This window comes from Grampus griseus (assembly GCF_964374135.1).
Source record: "Grampus griseus genome assembly, chromosome: 19".
In the NCBI taxonomy this organism is placed as follows: domain Eukaryota; kingdom Metazoa; phylum Chordata; class Mammalia; order Artiodactyla; family Delphinidae; genus Grampus; species Grampus griseus.
Genome location: NC_139013.1, coordinates 54,214,494 through 54,235,949, shown reverse-complemented (window position 1 = coordinate 54,235,949; position 21,456 = coordinate 54,214,494). Strand labels below are relative to the sequence as shown.

Below are 21,456 nucleotides of genomic sequence, written 5' to 3'. Positions count from 1 at the left end.
CTGCTGAGCCTGCACGTCCGGAGACTGTGCTCCGCAATGGGAGAGGCCACAGCAGTGAGAGGCCTGTGCACCGCTAAAAAAATAAAAAATAAAAAATAAAGTCTACAAACAACAAATGCTAGAGAGGGTGTGGAGAAAAGGGAACCCTCCTGCACTGCTGGTGGGAATGTAAATTGATACAGCCACTATGGAGAACAGTATGGAGGTTCCTTAAAAAACTAAAAATAGAATCACCATATGATCCAGCAATCCCACTACTGGGCATATACCCAAAGAAAACCGTAATTCAAAAACACGCATGCACTCCAATGTTCATTGCAGCACTATTTACAATAGCCAGGTCATGGAAACAACCTAAATGCCCATCGACAGACGAATGGATAAAGAAGTTGTGGTACATATATACAATGGAATATTACTCAGCTATAAAAAGGAACGAAATTGGGTCATTTGTTGAGACGTGGATGGATCTAGAGACTGTCATACAGAGTGAAGTAAGTCAGAAAGAGAAAAACAAATATCGTATATTAATGCATGTATGTGAAATCTAGAAAAATGGTACAGATGAACCAGTTTGTAGGGCAGAAATTGAGACACAGATCTAGAGAACAAAGGAATGGACACCAAGGGGGAAGCGGCGGGCGGGTGGTGGTGGTGGTGGGATGAATTGGGCGGTTGGGATTGACATGTATACACTGATATGTCTAAAATGGATGACTAATAAGAACCTGCTGTATAAAAAGTTAAATGAAATAAAACTTAAAAAAAAACAAAAAAACTAATACTAAACTTTCTTTGGGTTATTTGTATAGAAATATGTTAATATAAATGTTTCAGGAAAAAAAAATCCATCAAGAGATAAATGGGTAAGCAAAGTGTGGTCTAGCCACACAATGGAATATTATTCAACCTGAAAAAGGAAGGGAATTCTGACACCTACCACATCATGGATGAAGCTGGAGGACATTATGCTAAGTGAAATACGCCAGTTACAAAAGGACAAATACTGTTATGATACCACTTATGTGTGGTACCCACCATAGAGAAATTCATAGAGACAGGAGGTAGAATGGTGGTTACCAGCAGCTGGGGAGGAATTAGTGGGTTTTTTGTTTGTTTGTTTTGTTTTGTTTTTGGCCACGTCGCTCAGCTTGCGGGATCTCAGTTCCCTGACCAGGGACTGAATCTGGGCCACGGTGGTGAAAGCGCCAAGTCCTCACCACTGGACCGCCAGGGAAGTCCCGGGAGTTAGTGTTTAATGGGGACAGAGTTTCAGTGGGAGAAGTTGAAAAAGTTCTGGAGACGGACGGTAGTGATGATTGGAGGACCACGTGAATGTACTTAATGCCACTGGACCATGCACTTAAAAACAGTTAAGATGGTAAATGTTATGTACATTTTACCACACACACACAAAATCCACAAGAAAAAAAAAAAGGATCAAAGGAATCCACTCCCTCTGCCTTTGTGGGTCACGATTAGCAGGAGTTCCCACCATTTCTCAGGAACTCCCAGTTTGTCCGAGCGCATGTCCCTGGGAACCAGCCAAGTGGCTGAAAGAGGCTTGGGTGTGTAAGGGGAGGGGCCAGGAAAGGCTGCCTGGACGGGGAGGGTCCACATTCCAGCTGTGTACTGTGACCATGACTGTGGGGACAGAGTCTGAGCCCAAAGTGGGAGGGTACCTGGCCTCCAACTGTGTTCTCTGAGTGAAAGTCATTGACACACTCCCAGGTATGTGAACAAGAGAACAGAAAACAGGGACTCAAATAACTACACGTTCGTGGACGTTCACAGCAGCTCAAAGGCCCATCAACGGATGAGGGATGAACGAGATGTGCTCTCTCCACACAATGGAATATTATTCAGCCTCAGAAAGGAATGAAGTGCTGATGGATGCTATGCTCTGGGTTGAACTGTGTCTTTTCAAAAAAGATACCTTGATATGGAAGCAACCTAAGTGCTCAGTAATAGATGAAGAGATAAAGAAGATGCAGTGTATATATATGTGTGTGTGTATATATATATATATGTAAACACACACTCACACACACACGATGGAATATTACTCAACCATAAAAAAGAAAGAAACCTTGCCATTTGCAACAGCATGGATGGACCTAGAGAGTATCACGCTCAGTGACGTAAGTCAGACAGAGAAAGACAAATACTGTAGGATATCACTTATATGTGGACTCTAAAAAACAAATGAACAAACATCACAAAACAGAAACAGAGTTACAGACGCTGAAAACAAACAAGTGGTTGTCAGAGGGAAGAGGGGTGGTGGGAGGAGAGAAATAGGTGAGGGAGATTAAGACGTACAAATTTTACAAACTGCAAAATAAACGTGTCGCAGGTATGAAATCGACAGTGTGAGAGGGACACATGCAGTTATTAAGTAATATCTTCGTATGGTGACAGATTGTCACTAGACATCCTGGTGATCATTTTGAAATATACAGAAATACTGAATCACTATGTTGTACACCAGGAACTAACATAGTGTCATAGGTCAATTAAACTTCAAAAAACAACATTTGATCTCATAGAAAAAGACATCAGATTTATGGTTACCAGAGGTGGGGAGGGTGAATTGGATGAAGGTGGTCAAAAGGTTCAAATTTCTAGTTATAAGATAAATAAGTACTAGGCATATAATGTACAAAATGATAAATATAACTAACAGTGCCGTATGTTATGTACAAAAGTTGTTAAGAGGGTAAGTCCTAAGAGTTCTCATCACAAGGAAAAAATATGAGATGGATGTTCGCTAAACTTACTGTGATAATCATTTCACGATATGTGTAGGTCAAATCATTCTGCTGTACACCTTAAACTTAGTGCTGTATGTTAATTATATCTCAATAAATCTGGAAGGAGGGACTTCCTTGGTGGTCCAGTGGTAAAGAATCGGCCTTACAATGCAGGGACGCGGGTTCGATCCCTGGTCCAGGAACTAAGATCCCACACGCCTCGGGGCAACTAAGCCCGTGTGCCACAACTACTGAGCTCTCGCGCCTCAACCAGAGAGCTTGTTGCCGCAAACTACAGAGCCCACGTGTTCTGAAGCCCACACACCACAGCTACAGAGCCCATGCACCCTGGAGCCTGCGCGCCACAACTAGAGAGAGAAAACCCGCATGGCGCAACTACAGAGAAGCCCACACACCACAACGCAGAGGCTGCACACCGCAACACAAGATCCCACATGGCTCAACGAAGATCCTGCGTGCTGCAACTAAGATCGACGCAGCCAAAAATAATAAAATAAATAATAAACAAATCTTAAAAAAAAAAATCTGGAATGAAAAAGAAGCTACCTTCAAGTTATAACCCCCAGAACGTCAGAATGCGACCTCATTTAGAAATAGGGTCTTTACAGAGGTAACCAAGTGAGAATGACGTCACTAGCGTGGGCCCTAATCGAATATGCCTGATGTTCTCATAAGGAGTGCTCTGGACACAGGGACAGACCCACATGGCGGGAAGACGATGTGAAGACAGAGCAAGGAGCAATGCCTCTGCAAGCCCAGGACATCAGGGATCGCCAGCAGGACTGGAAGCTAAGAGAATGGCATGGCACAGGTTCTCCACTACAGCCATTAGAGACAGCCAGGCCCTGCCAACACCGTCATCTGGGACGTCTGGCCTCCAGAACCGTGAGAGAATAAATTCCTGTTGTTTGAAGCCACCATAATTTAGAGCGCTTTGTCTCAGGAGCCCTAGGGAATGACGACAACCCTCCAACACGGATGAACCTCGAAAATTTCACGTTGAGTGAAGGAAGCCGAACACAAAAGCCACATATCACGTGATTCTGTTTTTAGGGGATGATCAGAACAGGTAAATCCACGGAGACAGAAAGTAGATGCATGGCTGCCAGGTGCCGGCGGCAGGGGGATGACTGGAGAGCGGCTGCTCTGGGTGTGACTTTTCTTTTAGGGGTGACCAAAATGTTTGGAGCCCTCCACTGGGGGTTCCGCTAGAAGCAGGGGTCACATGACATTAGGGATGCACTTGGTGCCACTGAATTGGTCACTTTAACGTGGGGAATTTTATGTTATGTGAATGTCACCTCAATAAATTTTATCTTTCAAAAAAAAATTTAAAAGCCACTTGGGGACTTCCCTGGTGGTGCAGTGGTTAAGAATCTGCCTGCCAATGCAGGGGACATGGGTTTGAGCCCTGGTCCGGGAAGATTCCACATGCCGCGGAGCAACTAAGCCCGTGTGCCACAACTACTGAGCTTGTGCTCTAGAGCCCGCGAGCCACAACTACTGAAGCCCGCGCGCCTAGAGCCTGTGCTCTGCAACGAGAAACTACCGCAATGAGAAGCCCGCGCACCGCAACAAAGAGTAGCCCCTGCTCGCTACAACTAGAGAAAGCCCGCGTGCAGCAATGAAGACAAAACGCAGCCAAAAATAAATAAGTAAATTAAATTAAAAAAAGAAAATATTCCTTCTTTAAAAAATAAAAAGCCACTTAGACTTGAACTCCCTCCAAAACCTTGACCTGTGTCCCCAACTCGCTCCTGGGCCCCAACTGCATCAGGTCTCAGACCTCTGCCCCACCCCTGCGGGTCTCCAATCCCTCTGCCGCATTTCCGTGTGGTTTTCCCCGTACCTCTAACCTCCGTTCTGGGCTTCACGCTGGAGACCACACACTCACTCCTCTCCTTGCCCACGATCGAGCTTGGGAAGAAGCCGTCTACACTTGCTGTCTCTCCTTTGTTAACGCCCATCCACTTCCCAACCCACTTCAGCCGGGGTCCCAGGACCCTCCTGTGTTCCCAGGCTGCTAGGACAGGGCATCCGCAGGGGCTCACCCCGCCTTACTGCAAGGTTGCCATTCTCAGAAAGCACAGCCCTCAGATGGGACTGCAATGTGGTCCCTGTTCCCACTGGCACGTGGGTGCTCTCGTGTGGCCCCCTCTACCCCTTAAGGACATGTGCTTTGTGGATTCTGCCGGGTTTGAATCGCGGCGTTTTCCTTCTGTAAAGACTGGCCCATCCTGACTCAGGTCAGGCACCCTCTGGGGCACCCCTGATTCTCCCTTCCTGTCCAGCCTGATTTGGGGGGCACCACCCCTCCTTTCTCCTTTGTGTCTTTTTTTTTTTGCGGTACGCAGGCCTCTCACTGTTGTGGCCCCTCCGTTGTGGAGCACAGGCCCCGGACGCGCAGGCTCAGCGGCCACGGCTCACGGGCCCAGCCGCTCCACAGCATGTGGGATCTTCCTGGACCGGGGCACGAACCCGTGTCCCCTGCATCGGCAGGCGGTCTCTCAACCACTGCGCCACCAGGGAAGCCCCCTTTTTTTTTTTCACAAAGTTCTTTTTCACTAAGGTGAAATTCACATAACATAAAATGACCCATCTTGGAGTGAACAATTCAGGGAGATTCAGAACATTCTCAGTGTCGTGCAATCACCCCATCTACCTAGTGGTAAGACATTGCCGTCACCCCAAAAGGAGACCTTGTACCATCATCAGTCACACACACACACCCAGCTCCTGGCAACCTCCAATCTGCCGTCTGCCTCCACAGATTTACCAATTCTACATATTTCATATGAATAGAATCACATAATATGTGACCTTCTGTGCCTCCTTTGTGACCCCCGAAGGATCGTTTGCTCACAGAGGACAGACCCACACTGGTGATGGTGAGTGGGGTCTTCCCGAGACCCGAGGAAAGAGTCTGGAACATATGAACTTCTTAGGGCATTTTCACCAAGCAAGACAGTCCAGGGCTGATGCTACCTGGCGGAGGCTTCCAAGGGAACCACAGAGGTAAACAGCATCGCTGAAAGATGAGCTGTGAGCTCACAGCAGAGCAAGCGACCACATGGCACCTGGGGGTAAACCGTCTCCTCTGAGCAGAGCCCGGCTCCCTCTGCATCCCATCCAGCTCTGGTTCACCTCAAACACTTACTGAGTTAGACCCCAATGCTTGCTTCCCTCTTTAAAGGGTTCACGCAAACATTTATTTCTGCAACATATTTGCCCCAAACCTCCCCCGTGCCTCGATTTCCCCCTCTGCAAAGTGGGGGTTATAACAGCAGGGATTCCATAAGCTGCCGTGAGGTAACAGGAAACCAGGGACTCGGAGCCCCGAGTTCAGGGCCTGGCACCCGGGAAGCATAAGTGAACCTAAGCAATGGGGTGATGAACAGGGACAACAGAGGGCAGGGATGTCCTCATCCTCCAGCAGCTCCAAGAACACAGTAGGGGAGGGGGTTCCTAATAGGGCCGCCAGAATAAGCAAAAAAAAAAGAAAAAAAGAAAAAAAGTGCAGGATGTCCAGTTACTTCCGAACTCCAGATAAACAATGGATCATCTTTCAGTATATGTGCTTGGCAAACACTGCATAGAACTCACATATACTAAAAAGCGATTCGCTGTTTATCTGAAAGTCAAATGCAGCTGGACGTGCTCTGGGGATCTGGCAACACCAGGAAGGAACAAGCCAAGAGATGCCCATGACCCGTGCGGCAATACCGTGACGGGGACACCTCGCCCTACGAAGGAGCCACGGGGCCCCGGTTCAGAGTGCGGGCGCTCAGGAATCGCGAGAAAACAGCCTTGAAAAAGGTGCAGGAGTGAGCTCCCATGGAGCAGAGGGGGACTTCAGGTGGAAAGGCCACCGGAAAGAGCCAGCAAGTGGCCCACTTGGGAGTGAGAGTCTGCCTGCCGATGCAGGGGACGCGAGTTCGTGCCCCGGTCCGGGAAGATCCCACATGCCGCGGAGCGGCTGGGCCCGTGAGCCATGGCCGCTGAGCCTGCGCGTCCGGAGCCTGTGCTCCACAACGGGAGAGGCCAAACAGTGAGGGGCCCGCGTACCGAAAAAAAAAAAAAAAAACCCTATGATAAGCCATAATGGAAAAGAATATGAAAAAGAATGTGTGTGTGTGTATATATATATATACATGTGTGTGTGTGTATATATATATATATACACACACACGTATATATATATATAACTGAATCACTTTGCTGTACAGTAGAAATTAACACAACATTGTAACTCAACTATACTTCAATAAAAGAAATTTTAGGACAAGTAGAAACAAAAGAAACCACTGAAGTACTAGAAGAAACTATGGACTACATTTCAAAAACATCTCAGAGTAAGAAAGGGCGTTCTGAGTGCCAGATGAAGCCAGACGCCAGGAAGGAAAAGACTGATAAATTCACTACATAGAACCGGGTTGTCTTCTGCAAGAAGCACCACACGCTAAGTCCCAAGGTAAACACCACACTGTGGAACATATCTGTAGCTTAGAACACCGATGAAAAACAATTCCCCAAACAAATGAAGGGCTCTTACTTATGAAGAAGGGAAAAAACTAGCAGCTCATGTTTTTCAAAAATGGGCAAAAGGGGGGCTTCCCTGGTGGCGTAGTGGTTGAGAGTCCGCCTGCCGATGCAGGGGACGCGGGTTCGTGCCCCGGTCCGGGAAGATCCCACATGCCGCGGAGCGGCTGGGCCCGTGAGCCATGGCCGCTGAGCCTGCGCGTCCGGAGCCTGTGCTCCGCAACGGGAGAGGCCACAACAGTCAGAGGCCCGCGTACCGCAAAAAAAAAAAAAAAAAGGGGCAAAGGACATAAACAAAGAGGTCACAGAAAGGGAATAAAGATGAATAACTTTGAAACATGAAAGGATCATCAAACTCATTTAAAATCAGAGATTCGCATTCAAGAGACTCCAGTACACCCTCCGCCACCTATCTGATAGGTAAGGTTCCAGAAATTTGTAACAGGAGAGCTGGTGCCAGGGGGTGGGGATGGAGCCTCTCATCGAGGCCGGGAGGGGCAGGTGAAGCCAGATGAGCCCCAGGGGAGGGCAGGCGGCAGCATCAAAGTTGAAAACGGACCTGCTCTCCTCATATCGTTTGCAGATTTATTTACTGCAGAATGGCTTCTGTTCAGTCATCCATTGCAATATTGTTTATAATAACGAAGTACTAGAAACAACCCACGTGCTGCTAATAAAGGATTGGTTACATTAATTACGGTAGCACCATACCGTGAAACCCTTTGTTGCCACCCAAAGAGCGTAAGCGTTTATTTTTTCTTTGCCTACATGGAAAATGTGAAATATATATGGCAGTATAACTTACACACAGTCCTGTACACAAATCCCGCGTGTGCCTGGACGCACTTCTGCGCATGTGTACAACAGAGTAACCCCACCAGGTGCCACGTGGAACCTCTCCAGCTCCCAAAAGGCTCCCTCGGGCCCTCTCCCGGTTGACAGCCCCCCAGAAGATGACCGACACTGGGGCTTCTATCAACGTGGATTTCTTCTGCCCGTTAGGGAACTCCACACAAAGGAAACCGTACACATGTACTCCTGTAATTGGCTCTTAGCAAGACTCATCCAGCTTGTTCCATGGTCTGTAAGTCACTGTCTTTTGTTGCTGTGTAGTATTCCCAGGATGCCATTGCATGGATATGCACGATTCATGTAACTCTTTGCATGCGGTTGGGTGTTCAGGCTGTGCCCAGTTTGGCCTCTTATACATAACACTGCTGGGACCACTGTGCGCACGTCTTTTAGCAGACAGAAGCCCCCATTTCTCCTGGGCACAGACCTAGAAGTGGACCGCGGGGTCACAGGGTGGGTTTACGTGCTTTTAGTGACAGTAGACACTGCCCAAGAGCTTTCCCAAGTAGTGGTACCATTAGCAATAGTTTGAGAAGAAAAAAAAAAAAGGTGCAGCATGTCATGAGCAATACGCTAGCCTATGTATAACCAGAAGAAGAGGATGGATTTGCTAGTCGAATCAGGGCACACCTCCAGCAGAAGCCACAGAGACCGGGGGCTGGGTCGCCTTTGGGGCTGGGAACAAGGGTGGTGGAAAACCGAGGCAGTGACAGACTCCTACTGGACCCCCTTTTGTATCTTCTTAAATCTTGAACCACGCGTAAGAATTGCTGATTCCAAGGGGGAGAAACCAGTCCCGACCAAGCCTGGGGGCAAAGCTGGTGCAGGAGGGAAGGGGCTTCCTGGGAACAGGGATGCTTGGAGAATCAGACTGGGCCGGTGCTCACTTGGGAAGGAGGGGCAGAGGCTGTGACCAGAGGGACCCATAAGGAGGCCGGTAGGGCTGGGCGCACAGAGCAACAGGAGGCTCCGATCCTGGGGCAAGAGTGATGTAATGAACTCAAAGGGCCTGCCCACTGCTTTCTTTTTTGTCCCTTTTCTTTTCCCTCTCTTTTTTTCCCCCTACTACTTTTTAATACTTGTGGGGCGATGTGGGGGGAGGAACCCTCACTGCAGAAATTGGGTGGAGGCCCACGTCTCACTGATCTGGGCTCTGATTCTAGTTCCCCCAGCTACCAGCTGTGCAACTCTCAGCAACTCCCTTGACTTCCCTGAGTCTCAGTGTTCTCCTCTGTAAAACGGGAATGATACCACACACGGAGCGTTGCTGAGGCGGGCGTTCTTAAAGTCCAGCCTCAGGTCAAGGTGGGTTTCAGAGGTGTTTTCCAGTCCCTAAAATCACATCTAGGTAGTGTCTGTGGTCTGTGAGTGTGTGTGTAACGGTGACCCCAGACAGCAAAGAACTGCCAATAGGACATGAGATACTCAAGAAAACATATGTTGTTGGGGGGGGTGGGGTGCAGTGCAGTCGAGGGGCCAAGAGAGAAGACAGCAGAGCTAGGAGGTGGCCAGTGGACTGGGGACCAATAGGTGGTTGGCAAGGTGAAGAGCCTGCTTACACACAGGGAGACTGGCAATAAGTAAACATACCAAAGGTCCTGGGAGCTGGCGCCCTCCCTGTTGGTGAAGGGACTTACAAATATACAAAGAGCTGGCACCAGCCCTGTGGCATTTATTGCATTGAACTCTGTGATCAAGTATATTAAAAATATGTATGTGTACACATACACACAGGTATAAAACTAAATATGGCTCTAACAGTGTACACGTACACACACACCTGCTCTGAGGGCCCAGAGGCCGTCATGCCCCAACAGCATGAACACACATCATACCAGATCTTGATTTCTAAAGACCATTCTTCCAGTGAAAAGACAGCCAAGACTCCTGGGAGAAATGGCTGATTCCAGGGCTGGGGCAGGGAAGGTACCCAATGAGTCTGGAATTTCTTGGGATGCCAGAGAGCAGGCAAGTGCTCAAAGAAGGATGGAAAAATGTCTAGAGGATGCAAACGTCACCACGAGAAAAGGCTTCTATTGGCCAAATCTGGGCAATCTGGGCATCAGAATAAAAAAAATTGATGGTAACCAGTTTTAACCCACCTAATAGAATAGGAATTTGTGAGCTCATAACGATACGTGAATGAATACACAAGCAACTACGTGAAGAGGGGAAAGGGGCAGCTCTTCCTGATATCAGAACACAGGTAATAAATGAGGGAGGAATGATGAAATTGGAAATTTTCTGTTTAGCAAACATTATAAAAGTAATGGAAGATGGCCAACAAACACATGAAAAAATGCTCAATACCACTAATTGTTAGAAAAATGCAAATCAAAACTACCATGAGGTATCACCTCACACCGGTCAGAATGGCCATCATCAGAAAATCTACAAACAATAAATGCTGGAGAGGGTGTGGAGAAAAGGGAACCCTCCTACACTGTTGGTGGGAATGTAAATTGATACAGCCACTACGGAGAACAGTATGGAGGTTCCTTATAAAACTAAAAATAGAACTACCATACGACCCAGCAATCCCACTACTGGGCATATACCTAGAGAAAACCATAACTCAGAAAGACACATGCACCCCAATGTTCACTGCAGCACTATTTACAATAGCCAGGACATGGAAACAACTTAAATGTCCATCAACAGAAGAATGGATAAAGAACATGTGGTACATATATACAATGGAATATTACTCGGCCATAAAAAGGAACGAAGTTGGGTCATCTGTAGAGACGCGGATGGACATAGAGACTGTCATACAGAATGAAGTAAGTCAGAAAGAGAAAAACAAATATTGTGTAATAATGCATATATGTGGAATCTGAAAAACATGGTATAGATGATCTTATTTACAAAGCAGAAAGAGACACAGAGTGAACAAACATATAGATACCAAGGGGGAAAGTGGGGTGGGATGAATTGGGAGATTGGGATTGACACATAAACACTATTGATACTACGTATAAAATAGATAACTAATGAGAACCTACTGCATAGCACAGGGAACTCTACTCAGTGCTCTGTGGTGACCTAAACGGGAAGGAAATCCAAAAGAGGGGATATATGTATAATTATAGCTGATTCGCTTTGTTGTACAGGAGAAACTAACACAACATTGTAACGCAACTATACTCCAATAAAAATTTTAAAAATAAATAAATAAAAGTAATGGATTCAGGCAAGGATCACCAACAGAAAATGAGAAACAGGCTATTGACATAGCCTTAATGCGACTCGTCATAAAATACCAGTTGATTACAATGGGGAAACAGTAACTTTACAGCAGAGAAACCTGGCCAGTAGGAGTGGAGAATTCAAGCACAGAAATCAGGCAGACCCAGGTCCGAGCTCCTGGGCAAGTTACTTCACTTTCCAAGGCTCAGATTCCTGCAGGGATTTTTGTAAGGATTCAAAGTAATGTGGTGCTTCCACACATGTTCAGTGGAACATTGTTCTAAAAATTAAAGAGGGGAAACTACTTAAATGCCCATCCGCTGGGGAGGGAGGTTAAATAAAAATGGCTACACGGCCACTAGAAAAGAATGTGCTGCTATTCACAATAGCCAAGACATGGAAACAACCTAAATGTCCGTCGACAGATGAACGGATAAAGAAGATCTAGTACATATATACAAGGGACTATTACTCTGCCATAAAAAGGAATTAAATTGGGTCATTTGTAGAGACATGGATGGACCTAGAGACTGTCATACAGAGTGAAGTCAGAAAGAGAAAAACAAATATCATATTAACACATATATGTGGAATCTAGAAAAATGGTACAGATGAACTGGTTTGCAAGGCAGAAATAGAGACACAGATGTAGAGAACAAATGTATGGACAGCAAGGAGGGAAAGGTGGGGAGGGGGTGGTGGGATGAACTGGAAGATTGGGATTGACACGTATACACTAACATGTATAAAATAGATAACTAATTAAAAAAAGAATGAAATAATGTCATTTGCAGCAACAACGGATGGACCTAGAGATTATCACATTAAGCGAAGTAAGTCACAGAGAAAGACAAATACCATATGATATCACTTATATGTGCAACCTAAAATATGGCACGAATGAACCTATCTACGAAACAGGAAGACTCACAGACATAGAGAACAGACTTGTGGCTGCCAAGGGCAAGGGGAGGGAGAGACGGAGGGGTGGAGAAGGGATGGAGTTTGGGAGTTTGGGATTAGCAGAGGCAAACTGTTACATAATAGGACAGATAAACAACAAGGTCCTACTGTAGAGCACAGGGAACTACATTCAATACGCTGTGATAAACCATAATGGAAAGGAATATGAAAAAGAATACATAAGTGTATAACTGAATCACTTTGCTGTATTGAAGAAATTAACACAACACTGTAAATCAACTATACTTCAATCACATTTAAAAAAGAAAAGAAAAGAATGTGATTGATTGGGATGTATTGCAGGGATGTGGGGAGAGTGGAGGAGTTGCTGACGGTGTGTGCAGTAGGACCCTATGTATGTAAAAAAAAAAAAAAAAGACTTATGTTGTTGTATATAAATAACAGTAACTACTGTGATCAGGTGCTGCCCTGAGTACTCCGTTAGTACTGAATCATTCCACTCCATAACAGATCTCTGATTTGTGTGCACTTGACACCACTGGAGAGAAAACAGAGGCACTGGAAATATTAAGAAATTTGCTTAACATCTTCCGCTGGCTGCGGAACTGGACTTTGCAGCCAGGTATCTGGTGCTGCAGACTCCAGTGTTCCTAACCATAGCCTCTCTAGAATTGCATAGAAAGGGGGCCAGGACCACCCAAGCAAACGGTAATCTGATTACTGCAAACTGATTAGCTGGCAAACGGTACCTCCCTCCTCCCCTCACTAAGGAGGAAAGTTAAAGCAAAGAAGTGGGGCAGTGAAGCAGGAATCTCAGTCTCCGCAAACTTTTACTGTGGTTCATGAAAAAACAAACAAACAAAAACTAAGACAAGTTTCGAAAGGGAAAAGAACAAAGGACAAAGAGGGAGGCAAACAAAGAAAAAAACCATGCAGCGTTCCTGGTTCATAAAAGACAGTTGAAAAATAGCAAGGTAACGTTAGCCTAATTCAGTGGTCAATGAAGGCGAAACTGTCACTCAAATTTCAATATGCAGGTACTTGGGGGAGGGAGGGGCAGAGAGAGGGGCAGCCCAGTAGGTTGATTTCTGAAACTGGAGATGAGGTGCTGCTGAATGAGACCAGCGACCGGCAGGATCCCCCAGGCAGAGAGGTACCTCCCAGATCAGAGGAGGGAGGCCACGTTCCAGGGCACGCATGACATGTGGCCCATGGAAACAATTAAAATGAGACTATGTCGCTTAAGTGCAAATCTCAGTTCGCCAAGTCCCTGCCACCTCCTCCAGGAAGCCTCCCTGGATTGCAGCAGTAGCGTCCCCACAGGTGACAGGCATACACAGGCGGTATCCAACTCCTTTCTTACATGCACTGCTTTCCTTCATGGGACTTATCTCATTTTGTAATTATATGCTCACTATATAATTACTTGATGACTTACCCCCCAGACTATAAGCTCCACTCAGTAGATGGGTGTTTTATTCACTGAAGGGGTCTGGCCTCAGGAGGACAGATGTCACAGGGATGGCGAAGCAATGGTTCTCAAACTCACTGAACATCAGAACCACCCGAGGGCTGGTTGCAACTCAGATTCCCGGGCCCCAGACCACATGTGAGGAAGAGCTGATCTCAAGGAGCCACAAAAGTAGGTGAGGGTCAGAAGGCTGTGCGGAGCCTGAAACGGAGGAAACCAGATGGCAAGAACTTTCCGGCATCTCCGACTACGGACCTCACGCAAAGACGCCCACCAGGCCGGCTCGGCAGGTGTGCTCAGGAGGGCGTGTGCTGCGTGCAACACCCTGCCGGCGCTGACCTGAAATTCTCAGTCATTTTTCACGACAGGAACCCACACTTTCATTTTGCAAATTATGTAGCTGGTCCTGCCCTCACCACTGAGCACCTCCCTGGGCACAGAGCTGAGCACCGGACCCGAGGCCAGACGACGAACAAGACAGTGATGATTCCTAATAAAACCCAACGTCACATGTTGAACTAGGCATTGTGCGGCGTTTTAAGCCGTTCTCTCATTTATTCTGTTTTGTTTTTAAAATTTTTTGGCCGTGCCTCGTGGCATGTGGGATCTCAATTCCCTGACTAGGGATGGAACCCGTGCCCCCTGCAGTGGAAGTGCAGAGTCTTAACCACCGGACCGCCAGGGAAGCCCCTCTCATTTATCCTTGTTTTGTTACTACGGTCATACTCGTGGGAGTATCTGCATATATCACCTAATCTAATCTTCACCAAGAGTCAGGGAACAGCACCCACGGGGAACCTCGAAGCCACTATGGGCACATCCCCGCTATCAGACAAAAACATTGATGTGGAGAGATGAAGTAAGTTTGCCCAAACTCACGTAGTCATAGTGATGGAACCTGGGCTCCACCTCTGGGCTTCTGGCCCCAGTCCCTTCCCTAAACCAAGACCTCCTGGTTAGGAGCAATCTTCTAGGCCAATATTCTTTCCCCCATATCCACAAGGTCCCCCAGATTCAGTGTTACTGGAGAGGCACAGACCGGAGGATACTGAGATGTACACAGGGTGATCCTGTGTGTCAGCTGTAAATCTATCAGAGCCCGACCACAGTAGTCCGGTTTCAGTGGTTTGAAATATAAAGAATACTTATGGGTAATGCCTGACTTTATTCTAGATGTTTCAAGTCTCTCTTACCCCGGGGACTCCAGAATCATGACCTTTGAGCACGTCTTCCTTGGCATGTACTTGAGTTTCAAGTTGGGTCAGGCACGTGCTCTGCTGGGCTCTGCTCCCTGCCCACGGGAAGTTCACGGGCAAGACGAGCTGGAAGGACACAAGCCATTTCCAGGGATTTGGGGCACACTGGTGGGGTCGATCAACACAACCTTAAGAGTGTCTGCAACCTCCACAGAAGGCTACATGTTTCCCCAGTGTGACCCACAGCTTTCCCCCCACCCCAAATACCCATCCAGATATCTTCTGCAAGGAACATAGTATTACAGGCTGAATCGTGCTCCCCTCAAATGCCTGTGCTGAAGTCCTAACCCCCAGCACCTCAGATTGTGACTGTGTTTGGAGACAGGGTCTTTGAAGAGGCGGTTAAGGTAAAATGAGGTCATTAGGATGGGCTCGAATCCAATGTGACTGGTGTCCTTGTAGGAAGAGATTAGGACACAGAGGAAAGACCAGGTGAGGACACGGGGAGAAGACGGCTGTCTGCATGCCTGCTACTCCCCTCCCCTTAGGAGCTCGGGGATCTAGGATCCGTTATCCTTACTAATAAGGCTCATGACATGGGACTGGGGCAGGGTTTCTAACAGGGCATCTTCAGACGTACTCTCAAGAGTCCACAAGTTTTCTGAGATCTTCCAAACTTTGAATACGTGTTTTAATAATTAGCCCACTATAATGCATAATATAGACCTTCGGGTGGCCAGTTTATAATGAAGAGCTGTGATGTGACCCTAGTGCCACACGTGCATCTATGCCAACAATCAGGTGACACATTGAAGGGATGCAAGTTTCTCAGGGGCTCAGAGAGAAGAAATGGCAGGAGAACGGAGCCATCGCACAGCAGGTGGTGTTGACACCGGCGCATCAGCTTTAAAACGTCTCACTTTTGAGGAGTGTCGTCTTGTTGCAAGTGAGGCCGTACACGCACCCAGTCTCTGCACGCAGCTGCTTGCCACAGGTGATGTGCAGCAAGTATGGTCATCGCACACAGAGAAGAAACATCCCTTCCACAATGGCCGGCACTCACCTTATCGTCAAGTGAGCCAGCAGGTTCTATGGTTATCAAATGAGAGCCTTTCCAACTGGCATTCACGGGCTGCCCGCTGCCAGTTGGGGTGAAGTATGATGCGGGTGGTCCTAATCTAGCAAACACATTCTTGATCAATTTAAATGCCGTTTTCTACATATGCGTGTAATTAGACATTCCCAGTATGAGCTTTATCAAGATCAAAATTCAAGAGAGTCTAAATAAAGACTGGACCTCAGGACTACTGAACACGCTAACACAACGAGACAGCTGTGCAGCAGACTTTGTGCCAGGTGTGGTTCTGTCATTTAAGGAACTATTCCTTTCTACCACTGTGGTCGGCAGGCTCTAAGACGCCCCCGATCACCCTGCCTCCACTTAATGACATCCTCGTGTAATCCCCATCCCTTGAGAACCAGCTAGATCTAGACTCCTTCCAATGAACAGAACATGCCACAAATGAGGAGATATCACTTCCAAAACTGGATTATAAAAAGGATCACTCTTCCTTGGGGAAGCCAGGTGTTGAGCCATGAGGCAGCCGCGAGGCTGCCCCTTGGAGAGGCCCATGTAGCCGGGGCCAGAGACCCGCCAACAGTCACAGGAGGAAGCTTGGAAGGGGATTCTCTGCCCTTCCACCCAGAGAGCCTTCAGATGACACCACAGCTCTGGCGAGAGCTGGACAGCCACCTCACGAGATACCTGGAGCATCCCCCAGATCTGCGACCCAAAGAAACTGGGAGAGAATCAACATTTGTTGCTTTCAGCTGTTGCATTTGGGAGTGACCTGCTACACAGCAATCCATAATGAACACAATCGTTCGACGTCACTGGTTGACATATTTTTTGTTGTTGTTTGTTTTGTTTTTTGTGGTACGCGGGCCTCTCACTGTTGTGGCTTCTCGCGTTGCGGAGCACAGGCTCCAGACGCGCAGGCTCAGTGGCCATGGCTCACGGGCCCAGCTGCTCCGCGGCATGTGGGATCCTCCCGGACCGGGGCACGAACCCGTGTCCCCTGCATTGGCAGGCGGACTCTCAACCACTGCGCCACCAGGGAAGCCCGACTAGTTGACTTTTAATGATACATCACCAGTCACATCAAAATGCACTTGCTACATGTGTACTTCCTAATTTTATTATAAACGTAGTTCGCTTTTATTGAGTTATAAGCACATGGCTATGTTTGTTGCAAATTTTAGGCTTCTACTTAGTTAAGTCACATTTTGATACAAATAATTTAAGACAACACTGGGGGCTTCCAATACATTTCTTCAAGATGACATATAATGGGCTTCCCTGGTGGCACAGTGGTTAAGGATCCGCCTGCCAAGGCAGGGGACACGGGTTTGAGCCCTGGTCCGGGAAGATCCCACATGCCGCGGAGCAACTAAGCCCGTGCGCCCAACTACTGAGCCTGCGCTCTAGAGCCTGCGAGCCACAGCTACTGAAGCCTGTGCGCCTAGAGTCCAGGGTCCACAGCAAGAGAAGCCACAGCAATGAGAAGCCCACGCACCGCAACGAAGAGTAGCCCCCACTCGCCGCAGCTAGAGAAAGCCCGCGCGCAGCAACAAAGACCCAACACAGCCAAAAAGTAAAAATAAATAAATAAAACCAAAATAAAATTTAAAAGAAAAAGATGACATATACTGCTAAATTTTGAGAGACACCAATGATGTGTGCATGTGTGTGTGTGTGTGTGTGTGTGTGTGTGTGTGTAAACCTCAGAACTCCTCTTCCTGCAACCCAAGTGTGATCTCTTAAAAACGCAAATCTGACTGTGTCTGCTCTGTTACCTGCATTCCTCATGTTCGGCACATCTTTGAATAAATGAATGACTACCATGCCCCGACGTAAAACGTGTCGGTGATTCCCTGTTGCGCTATGGATGGAGCCCAAACCCTTTACAAGGCCCAAAGGCTCTGAGTGGTCCACCTCGGCAGCCTCAACCTCTCCCACTAACCCTTGCACCTCACTCCCTTCTGCCTAGAACTCTCCATCAGCTCTGCCCTTCCCACTCACCCTAGTCTATGCCATTCCTATGAGTCTTAAACACCCCTTCTCATTAAACAGTCAACTATGATCTGTAGTTTGGGACCCATCTCTGCCCACCAGACAGGGCGCCGCGAGGGCAGGGAGTGTGTGCATCTTTTTCTCCACCCCATCCCTGGCACGCAGCACCACCCTAACACGGGGTAGACGCCCCATGAATCTGGGCTGAATGAATAACCAGGACACAGGTCTGCTGGAAGCCAGGCTTCCCCCTGCAGAGCCCCAGGAAGGTGGATCAGTTCACAAGAGGGAAGGCGGCACAGGATATGGAGCCGTGCCGGTCTCGGTTAAGAGAAGGGAGCCCTGAGGGTCAAAGATAACTTCCTGAGTTGGTACTGAGTCATCTGGGAAGCAGGTATTTCTGGTCCAACATTTTCCTTGTCCAAAGCTCAGATCAGCAGAGAGCGTTTTTCCAATAATGAAAGGGGATCTCCCACACATTTTTCTTTTCACGACACTGGAACTGCAGCAAGAATGAACCGTCTGCGGAGCCGTAAGAACTGTGCTGATTCAGCCTCAGAAGCTCCTAACTCTGGGTCCTCCCCCATCCCTGTCTCAACCACCTATCCCCTGCCCGGTCACTCTGCCATTTAAGATGGTTGGACCTTAAATTAAACTTCTCTTGGGGTCTCTGCTGTCAGCCTCCCCCACGAACTCTGTTTTGGATACAACTGTATCCTTACCACCTGGCCGACATGAGCGCCTCAGCAGCCTCATCTAACACACCGGTACAATAACACAACTCAACTAGGGGTGAAGAGACACAGCATGTTCTCAATAATAATTAGTATTATAACTGAGGTGACTCGGCAAAGTGGCGGGGAGGTTCAGGGCCCGCCCAGGACACCCCCTACAACAAGTGCTCATGAAAGAGAGTTACGACTATTACGGAAATGACCACGGTAAGCAAACTTTGCTTCTTTTTCAAATGTTTCTGAGGAAAAAAAAAAAAAAGAGTTCAAATTGGAGGATGTAAGCGTGAGAGCAAAGACTGTCAGCTGAGCTGGCAGGAAGCCGGTCACCTGGCCCGGCCGGTCTCCTCCCTCATCACACTCCCCATTTATCTTTATTTCAATTTCCTGGGTTTGATGAACTGCCTTTAAAGACAGGATACTTTGTTTCTCTGCCAGCCTTTGCGGCTGGCGGCCTGGGTCTCCTGTCTCGCCTCACGTCCACACTGCTAAGTCGTCACACACCCTTCGGGGTGCAGCTGAGAACATCCCGACCACACCAGGTGGGCAAGCCCCTGCCAGTGCATACCTATAGACGGGTTGAAGACCTGTCCCACTCTCGAGGGCCCCTCTGGGGGCACGAAGCCCACTTTGGTGCAGAGATCAAGTTCGCCCCAGCATCTCTATTCATGATACATCATCCCCATACCTGGCACACCTGGATACCTGGCAAACCTGGACATCCCATAAAATCTGACTGCAAGCAACTACATCAGGAGTGTTTGAAAAATACCTAGCTTGATGCAAAAATCAAAAGATGGAAAGAAAATAGACAAAGTAACATAGAACAGGCAACCATGTTGGCAAACTAACTTCAAACTCCTCCAACAGAATGAGTTACGTGGCATATAGGGAGAGAAATGGATGTCGGCAAAATATTGGAACTCTGCATCCAATCCGTGGTTAACATACATGTCGCTTCAGAATAATAGAGATTATCTGAGAACTGCTAGTTACACGGCACCGTGGTCTACCACCCTAGCACCAGAATTCTCACGTTAGCAACCATTTATAAAATACTAGTTTTTTAAATGCACAAATACTAAGACCCATACAACCAAAATGTTTTGACTGCTGTCAAGTTTTTCCAGCTGACCTCTTTCATTAAAAAGTAAATTTAGGGCTTTCCTGGTGGCGCAGTGGTTGAGAGTCTGCCTGCCAATGCAGGGGACGCGGGTTCGTGCCCCGGTCCGGGAAGATTCCACATGCCGCAGAGCGGCTGGGCCCGTGAGACATGGCCGCTGAGTCTGCGCGTCCGGAGCCTGTGCTCCGCAACGGGAGAGGCCACAACAGTGAGAGGCTTGCGTACCGCAAACAAACAAACAAACAAACAAACAAACAAACAAAAAAAAACCAGTAAACTTAACTTGAGGTTTCCCTTCAGCCGTGGAAAGGCCACGAGCACCTCCAGAGTTCCACATCAGGAAGTTTATTTTTGAATGACTGATTACATTTTAAAAAGTGCAGTGACCCAGAGATGCTTTTGCAGAAATTCCATGCTCTCTGCTCTTGTATCACGCACTGAGTTCTGCTTACAAGCTACGGAGAAAGTTGGGGGTCACCCGTTGACCCTGCTTCATCTCTGGGTCCTCCACATGGAAGGAAGGGCTTTTGGGGGCAGCTTTGTCAGTTTCTCTGCTGGTAAAAACTCCCCTGGCCCTAGAATCCTGTTGGCTTATCCTAGAGGGTCCCCTGGAGGCTGCAAAGTCAACACACAAATCTGGGTGTTTTCTTTTAAAGTGTCTCTGGAGATGTGGGAAACAAAGGTGGTAGGCATGGCCACTCTTACCTTGATTTCCACCATTATTCCTACTATTCAAGCTAAAACATTTGCACAACAGTTTTTGTTTTTACGGCGCTCTAATCCCCCCGCCCCATTCAAGTCACTTTAAAAAATCCGGATAGCAACCTGGTGTGGAGACCCGGTAATTTAAATTTTCTGGAGTCAGAGAAACCAAAGTTAAGTTCCCAGCTGGGTCATTTGCTAGACGCGTGTCCCTTAAGGGACATATTTCCCCTGTCTCGGCCTCAGTTTCGAGTCCGCAAAATGGGCTGGCAGGCGAGGGTTAAAAGGCGAGCGCCGGGCCCAGAACAGAAACGCGAGCTGGCGTAGCTATGAAGACATCGTCTTTCTAGAACCAGGGGGAGGCGGGCGAGCTGGAGGAACGCAGCCCGCAGCGCGCGGACGGGCTCTTGGGGTGGGACGGGGTGGGGGGTGGGGTGTCGGGTCTCACGCCCCGCGCCCGGACTCACCAAGGTTTCCAACTCGCCCCTCTCCAGCAGCTGGTACTGGTGGCCCCCGCCCGAGAAGGCGAGTTTCTTCAGAAACTTGGAGAAGCGTCCCTCGACCATGGTGAGCGGGCGGAGGCCCCTCGCCCAGCCTCCCGTCCCGCCGGCGGCCGCCCCTGCCTGAGTCCCTCGGTCCCTGGCGTGGCCGGGGCTGGCTGCGCGCGCCCAAGCCTCCCGGGCCAGGCCCACGTTACCGGGTAGCCGTCTACCTGTCCGCCGCAGCTGAGGCCCCGCCCCCTAGGCGGAGCTACGCCCGCGGCGGCCCTCGCGCACCTGGCCCCGCCCCGTCCGGCGATTCCGCCCGAGACTTTCTCGCCCTTAGGGGCCGCGGCGGCCCGGGGCGGCCCGGGAAGGCCCGGGGGCTGCAGAGGCGCCTAGC

At 48.4% G+C, this 21,456-nt stretch overlaps 1 protein-coding gene across 1 annotated transcript in view; it reads right to left on the bottom strand.

The window, feature by feature from the left end:
* Window positions 1–21,140, bottom strand: part of ATP2C2 (ATPase secretory pathway Ca2+ transporting 2) — a gene marked incomplete at its 5' end in the record, with an annotated part of 73,080 nt that extends 51,940 nt beyond the window's left edge. Inside the window, one exon of the mRNA XM_082676385.1 lies at window positions 21,042–21,140. Within this exon, the coding sequence (XP_082532511.1) occupies window positions 21,042–21,140 (99 nt within the window). The remainder of the gene's footprint in view (window positions 1–21,041) is intronic.
* Window positions 21,141–21,456: the final 316 nt, after the last annotated feature.